The 7776-nt window shown below is 50.2% G+C and overlaps 1 protein-coding gene across 1 annotated transcript in view; it reads right to left on the bottom strand.

The window, feature by feature from the left end:
* Nucleotides 1-6104, bottom strand: part of Phkg1 (phosphorylase kinase catalytic subunit gamma 1) — an 11889-nt gene extending 5785 nt beyond the window's left edge. The window contains exons 1-4 of the mRNA XM_070035626.1: nucleotides 5978-6104; nucleotides 3675-3787; nucleotides 3079-3257; nucleotides 2640-2694 (exon numbers count right to left, since the gene is read on the bottom strand). Coding sequence (XP_069891727.1) covers nucleotides 2640-2694; nucleotides 3079-3257; nucleotides 3675-3757 — 317 coding nt within the window. The 5' untranslated portion in view covers nucleotides 3758-3787; nucleotides 5978-6104. The remainder of the gene's footprint in view (nucleotides 1-2639; nucleotides 2695-3078; nucleotides 3258-3674; nucleotides 3788-5977) is intronic.
* Nucleotides 6105-7776: the final 1672 nt, after the last annotated feature.

Genomic DNA, 7776 nt, shown 5'->3' with positions numbered 1-7776 from the left:
TGCCTAGCATGGGTTCAATTCCTCAGTACCACATAAACAGAAAAAGCTGGAAGTGGTGTTGTGACTCAGTGGTAGAATGCTAGCCTTGAGCAAAAGAATCTCAGGGACAGTGCCCAGGCCCTGAGTTCAAGCCCTAGGACTGGCAAAAAAAAATCTACTTGAATAATCCAGTTCTTAAACAAGCCAGGATGTGAGGAAGAACCAAGACAAGGCTGGGAATGTGGCTTAGTGGTAGAGTGCTTGCTAAGCATGCATAATGCCCTGGGTTTGATTCCTCAGTACCAAATAAACAGAAAAAGCTAGAGGTAGAGCTGTGGCACAGAATGGCTCAGGGACAGAGCCCAGGCCCTGCATTCAAGCCCCAAGACTGGCAAAAAAAAAAAACTAAATCAAACCATAGGCAATGGTTATGTCACCATAAACATTTGTGTTCTGTTCTGTGATAAGAGCTCAGTGGAGTACAGGAACGAGGAGCTAAGGAATCTCCTTTCCTGGGAACCTTTTCTACCAGATGGTTAGGTGTGGAGCATACAGTTTCCACAGCGCCTTGTCTAGCTCACACTTGACACTTTGTGTCAAGAGATTGTCACCCTCACTTATCCTGTCAGTGCAAAAGCAGGGTGACAATATTAGTCTTTGAACCACATCATAGATGCAACTCTTTTTCTCCTCCCCTCCCCTCCTGTCCTGTCCTGTCCTGTCCTGTCCTCTCCTTTCCTTTCCTTCCTTCCTTCCTTCCTTCCTTTTTGCCAGTCCTAAGGTTTATGAAGTCAGGATCAGGCCTGGGCACTGTCCCTGAGCTTCTTTTTTTTTTTTTTTTTTTTTTTTTGGCAGCTATGGGTCTGAACTCTGGGCCTGGGCGCTGTCCCTCAGCTCTTCAGCTCAAGGCTCGTGCTCTACCAATTGAGCCACAGTGCTACTTCTGGCTTTTTCTGTGTATATGGTGCTGAGGAATTGAACCCAGGGTCTCATGCATGCAAGGCAAGCGCTCTACCACTGAGCCACCTTCCCAGCTGTTCCTGAGCTTCTTTTGCTCAAGGCTACCACTCTACTACTTGAGCCACAACACCACTTCCAGCTTTTTCTGTTTATGTGGTACTGAGGAATCAAACCTAGGGCTTCTTGCATGCTAGGCAAGCACTCTACCACTGAGCCACATTCCAAGCCCTTTTTGTTTCTTTCATCTGTACTGTAGATTGAACTTAGGGCCCTACACTTGCTAGGCAGGTACTCTACTTCTTGAACCACATCACTAATCCTTTTCTTTTTAGTTTGTGTTTCACATGAGGTCTTACACCATGATCCCTTTACCCCTGCCGGTGTGGGCCAACACACTCAACCCTACACGCAACTTCTACCACCTACCTTTCTCCTAGACACTGTTGGCCTCTTTTCGTCCATGTTTCCCCCTTACAATAGTCCCCAGACAGCCAACAGGATCTTTGTAAGTAAATAGCTCAATGGTAGATCCCCATTGCCCTCCATGTCCAGCCCTCCAAATGCCTTTCCATGCCAAGAAATTCCAGCCGTCCTGCTCACAGATACTGGCTTCCATCCTCAAACTCACTTCTCTCCCTGAATCCTTGCAGATCCATGATCATAGCAAGCTATTGGCCATAGGGCTCTTTTGCTCCAAACTTCCAGATCCAGGCCTTTGCTTTGGTTCCTTCCTCACTTTAGTCAAGCCTCTGCTTCTGCACTGCCTAGAAAGCCTTCCTTGAGCACTCTGTCTTTTAAAAAAGCCTGTAGGCCGGGCACTGGTGGCTCCTGCTTATAATCCTAGCTACTCAGGAGGCTGAGATCTGAGGATCGCAGTTCAAAGCCAGCCCGGGCAGGAAAGTCCATGAGACTCTTATCACCAATAAACCACTTGAAAACCGGAAGTGATGCTGTGGCTCAAGTGGTAGAGCATTTGCCTTGAGCTGAAGAGCTGAGTGACAGCGCCCAAGCCCAGAGCTCAAGCCCCACAACCGACAAAAAAAAAAAAAAGTCTGTAATTTCAGCTATTTGGGAGGCTGAGGCCAGACAAGCAAAGTTAGCAGCCCCTATCTCAAAACACAAAACACTAACAAAAGGGCTAGGGGCATGGCCCAAATGGTAAAGCATTTGTGGGAACAAGACACTGGACTGCAAAAGCAAATGAATGAGATAAAATGTCCTTGCTCTTGAGAGTCCCTCATTCCACTTTACAAATATGCTTGGGTATATGTCTAGGACTTTATTCTTTTCATTGCTGTGTCCTCAGTGCTTAGAATGAATATTGAGGACCTCACCACCATCACCCACCACTGCAGTCAACAACGACTAATTACTAGCATGAATCTTGTGCTAGCTACTGTGCCATTATTTTATCCATAATACTGATGAGAAAAACAATACTTAAGTTAGGGGGAATGCAAGTTCCTGGCCAGCCTGGGCTACATAGCAAGACTCTTGTCTCTAGAAGAAGAAAGCAAAGAACAAAAAAAGAGAATACAAATAATCCAACTCAAAAGTGTGAGTGTAGGTTTCAAAACTTGGCAGCCTGATGGACCTGTCCACCTAAAGCATTTGTGACCCTCTTTATCCTCAGTGGAGGCCAGAGTAGTGGTTCAGAGAAGGAAGGCCCAGGCCATGCTGGCTGCGGGCTGGGTACTTACAGGTCAAACACCAAGAAGAAGAAACTGTTGGTCTCATAAGTGTCCTTCAGCTGTACTGAAATGGAAATGGCTGGCTTGTCTCAAGGAGCAGAGAGTGCTGGGTAGAGGCAGCTAGGGCACAGGGACAAGCGAGCTAATTTCTAAAGCTGGGGGTTGGGAACAGAAGGTGCTCAAAGAAAACCAACCAGGAGTGTGGGTGGGCCTGAGGACTTCCCACTCCCCCCCCTCTAACCCCCCTCCCAGTCCTTCTGTGGTCCCTTCCCTCTGAGCAGGGAGATGGAGTGGTAACTTCCAGCCTCCAGGACGGGCCAGCAGATCACAGAGTGCAGGACACTTGGGGTGATTCTAGTTGACTTTCCAGGGATGCTGGGCATTTGCACCCCCAGTGGGTTATTGGAGCAGAATCAAGACCCTCTTGTGGTCGGTAGCCATCACTCACTGATGTTGGGGTGTCCAGAGACTTTTCTCAGGATGTCCACCTCCTTCAGGGTGGCTTCCCGCAGCTCCTCCACCTCCTCTGAGCTGAAGCTGCCGCCACCCGTGACATCAATGATCTTCACCGCATACTCCTGGCAGGTGGGCTTGTGGATGCAGCGCCGGACCACACTGCTAACTCCTCTGGGGATACAGAGTACACATAGCCATTGGGAACCCCACCCCAAAGGGGGTCCCAGAGCATGGCCCCGGCAGAGGTGTTCTGTCCTTCTGGGGACCATGGGGTGGGTAATGAAGGCACAGAGTTCCAGGCGGCTTGCCCCAAGCTCAGGAGTGACAAGTCTGGTATTCTGTGCTCTCAGTACAGGAAGGAAACTGTAAACTCCCAGCACACCTTCCCTCCTACCTCTGCCCCCCCCCCCCCCCCGCTCGCCCCCCACACCTCAACCCAAACCTGAACAAGCCTGGGGGCTCTAGCTGGATCTCTTAATTTCTCTCCTTGTCTTAGCACCACTCTAAATGGGGCAGGGTGAGGGGAAATGGGACCAGTGTGGGGCTGGCTCTGGCCTGCAGACATCAGTGGAGAAGCCCAGGTGTTACCTGCCCAGGATCTCCTTGGGCTCATAGTTCTCATAGAAGCCCTGAGTAGAATGAGAGTCAGGCAGCGCCTCGTCCCGGGTCATGCTCGGCAAAACTGGTGTGACTGAAGGACTCTGGGAAGGGAGAGAAAGACGTTATCAGTCCCTGACCCGGGAGATAGGGCATGCTCCTAAAGGGCTCAAACTGTTTCTTGCTCATCTTCACAGTTTCTAGCATGGGCTGGTCCATAGTGAATGTTTGAAATAAATGTTAGGGAACTAAAAAAATTCAGCCAATCAATTGGTAGAGCACCAGCCTTGAGCTGAAGAGCTCAGGGACAGCACCCAGGCCGAGTTTAGGCCCCATGACCAATAACAACAACAAAAATTCAGCCAATTTTGGCTTCCTAGCCCTTTCTGGCCTCCAGTGATGGCCACGTCCCTCCGATGGCTCTCCTCCCCTGGCTGCCTGGAGCTTTGCACCCAGCCCGGCTTGCATCTTCCAGATTGGATAGTCTTAAGACCCCCAAGACATCTTTTAGTCCTTACTGTCCCCAATGGGACCAGCAGATGGTGAGCCAGGTCCAGCTCAGGCCCAGGGCTGGGCCAGGAGATGGGGCCCCAAGGATCATTGTAAGTAGGCCAACAGTCTTGCTCCTAGAATACATCAGAAACTGTAGAGGCTTAAGTTAAAGTGAGCTTTCTATTCCACTCTGAGACTAGGATGGCCCTGCTTTCTACATCTGTAGGAAAGATGAGAAATTTTGTGATTTTATGATCCTAATATCCCAGTCCCAAGACTTTTTTTTTCCTTTTTGCTAGTCCTGGGCTTGAATTCAGGGCCTGGGCTCTGTCCCTGAGCCTCTCTATGCTCAAGGCTAGCGCTCTATCTATCACTTGAGCCACAGCACCACTTCTGGCTTTTTCTATGTATATGGTACACTGAGGAATCGAACCTAGGGATTCATGAATGCTAAGCACTCTATCACTAAGCCACATTCCCAGCCCCCAAGCCTCTTTGTTTCAACCAAAACAGCCTCCCTTCCAGGACATGCTTCCTGCTTATCTTGCTCTGTGTTTTCTCTTTCTGCCCATATGCAGGACTCTCTTCCTCTGTCCTCCCCTCCTTCTCCCCCTGAACCTCTCCCTCCCTCCTTCTCCTTTCTCCCTCCCTCCCTCCTTTGCTGATCACTGTGGTAGCTGTTCTGTGGGATAGAGAACTGGGCTGGGTGAGTCTGAATTTTGGTACCAGCATCTGGCACCACTTGCCAGTGTGCTGTCATCTGTCCATTACAGTGTCATTTTCTCTTGAACCTATGTCCTAGCTTCTTCTGCTCTCTGTGCCCAGGGCAGGCATGCAGCAAATGCTGCCTCCTAGGTGTGAGTCAATGGTTGGGAAGGTAAGCTTTTGGGCTTGGCTTTGGTGGGCAGAATGTTTCAGGTCTTACCTAACAAGCCCTGCCTGGTTCTGTTGAGTGTGGTGAGCAGGACGGAACTGGTATAGGCAAACCTGGAGGGAGAGGAGCTGAGCTGGCTAACAGAGGCTGCTATGAGGGAACTGAACTCCCACAGATGCAGGATTTCATGATTGCAGAAGACAGGCATAGGAAGCCCTGCACCCCACGTCCACAGCCTCCAGGGCCTGTGAGGGGCAGGCCTCTCTAAGGGCAGCACTGACGCTGAGACTCCAGCTTGCCATTCCAAGAGGGCTGGTGTGCCTGCTCCTGGGTGCCTGGTTACCAGAGGCAGGTTTAGAATAACAAGCATCTCCCTTGCCAGCAGCTGGCATCAGGACTCACACAGGCCCTCCTCCGCCCTGTCAGCAATTCAGAGTATCTGTTCCCAAAAAACCTCTCCACTTTCTGGGAGGCCCTTCTCAGTCCCAGGATGGGTTATCTCTGCTGCTCTCCTCTCTGAGCCTCCCTTCCTACACCTTCCACGGATGGAGGATGTCTGGACTCACCCTGGGATGCCATCAGGGCTGGGAGCACTATTAACTGGCACAAAGACAAACAGAATTCTGGCTGGACTCACTTTTCCTGTGTGCATATGCATCCCTCACTCTAGAGCCTGACAGGGGCCAACTTTGTGCCTCTGTGCATCACCTCCACCTCTCTCCCTATGGGGAGGGTCTCCAATAGGAGGCAGCCTATTCTTTTTGTGTGATATCCCCCCACCCCAAACCCAGGTGGGAAAACGTACAGGAATTGCCTTTCTGCAGACTTCCCAACCTTCAGAGGGAAGAGAAACATGTCTAATAGATTTGTCTGTCTTCTCTACCCATGGCTCCCACTCTCTCTCTCTCTCCATCTCCCAGTTACTCACTGTTGAGAATCCTCAAAGGGCCTTGAATGGCTGCAACAAGAATCCCAAAGGTCTCAGAGCCCCGGGGCAGAGGGAATAGCAAAGGGCTGAAGCCGTCCTGTGACCAGAGTAAGATGTCCTGCTGCTCTTTTGGGGTTTGCTGCTTCATGACGGAAGACTGATGTGCCAAAAATAAACCACAACTGCAAACCTGGGATACAGTCCAAGGCTCAGCAGAGAGCAGGTGGCCAAGTCACACAAAGGGTGCCCTCTGGTGGAGAATGAGGGAACCCAGGTGGCCTGGGACCAGGTGGACAGCATGAGATGACGGGTCTCCCTTCTAGACCTCACTTGCCCTCTAAGCCTAGAGGAGTCATTTGCTAGTTTAGTGCTGATAGCAGTTTTAGAATCCTTCTGTGAAAGAGTGCTGCATCCCAGGCTGTCCAGTAAGTCAGAATACAACTGGGCACTTAACTGGGTGGAAGTATAGACGTAGTCCTCATCAGTCTGACTATGGGAGGGTCAGTGGACTTCATTACTCCAAATCTACTGATAATTTTCTCAATCCCCTAATTATCTTAAGGTCTCGGATTTGAATTCAGGGCTTCCACTTGAGCCACACCTCCAGTTCTCAACCTAACATTCCCAGAGGGATAATACAGAGCTCCTTACAGGAGTCCCCATATACCCACTTAGCATTTTGCATTGCAAGTGCTTCACGTACTTTTCTTGGATCTCAAACCCTGGTTCTGAGAAAATAGGACTTGTGGGGCTGGGAAGGTGCCTCAGTGGTAGAGCACTTGCCTTGCATACATGAGGCCCTGGGTTCGATTCCTCAGCACCACATAAGCAGAAAAAGCCGGAAGTGGTGCTGTGGCTCAAGTGGTAGAGCACCAGCCTTGAGCTGAAGAGCTGAGGGGCAGCGCCCAGGCCCAGAGTTCAGACCCCACAACCGACCAAAAATAAAAAAGAAAATGTGACTTGCCAACATCACCAGAACACTTTGTTACATCATGTCAACCACTTGCACTTCGTGGAGACTTTCTGAATTGCTGCTGTACAGGAGCTGAAAATGCCTTCAGAGTAATTCCAAACACAAAGGTCATTTATGGATGGAAACTTCTTGTCTTTGTGTGTGCCAGGGCACTGTCCCAGACTTTTGTTGTTGTTGGTTGCGGGGCTTTTGAACACTGCCTGGACGCTGTCCCTCAGCTCTTTAGCTCAAGGTTAGTGCTCTACCACTACAGCCACAGCTCTACTTGCCAGTTGTTTTGCCAGTCCTGGGGCTTGAACTCAAGGCCTGGGTACTGTCTCTGAGCTTCTTTTGCTCAAGGCTAACATTCTAGATACCACCTGAGCCACAGCACCACTTCCAGCTTTCTGTGATACTGAGGAATCACACCCAGGGCTTCATGCATGCTAGGCACTTTACCACTAAGCCACATTCCAAATTTGTTTTTCTTTTTTGGGTCCGGTCGTGGGGCTTGAACTCGGCCTGGGTGCTGTCCCTCAGCTCCAGCTCAAGGCTAGCACTCTACCACTTGAGCTAGCACTCTACCACTTGCGGCTTTTTTTTTCTGCTTATGTGGTGCTGAGGAATCGAACCCAGGGCCTCATGCATGCAAGGCAAGTGTTCTACCACTGAGCCACCTTCCCAGCCCCCCACATTCCAAATTTTGATGGTTAATTGGAGATGAGCCTCCTACAGCCTTTGCTGTCCAGGCTGGCTTTGAACTGTAAACCTTAAGCTTTAGACTTCTGAGCAACTAGGATTACAGATGAGCCACCTGTGCCATATATCCAACCAGTTTTGGAGTTTT

The sequence above is a fragment of the Dipodomys merriami genome, unplaced genomic scaffold (genome assembly GCF_024711535.1).
Source record: "Dipodomys merriami isolate MVZ:Mamm:240054 unplaced genomic scaffold, mDipMer1.0.p SCAF_26, whole genome shotgun sequence".
Classification (NCBI taxonomy): Eukaryota; Metazoa; Chordata; class Mammalia; order Rodentia; family Heteromyidae; genus Dipodomys; species Dipodomys merriami.
The sequence above is the reverse complement of the archived record's forward strand: the minus strand, read 5'-3'. Positions and strand labels throughout refer to the sequence as shown.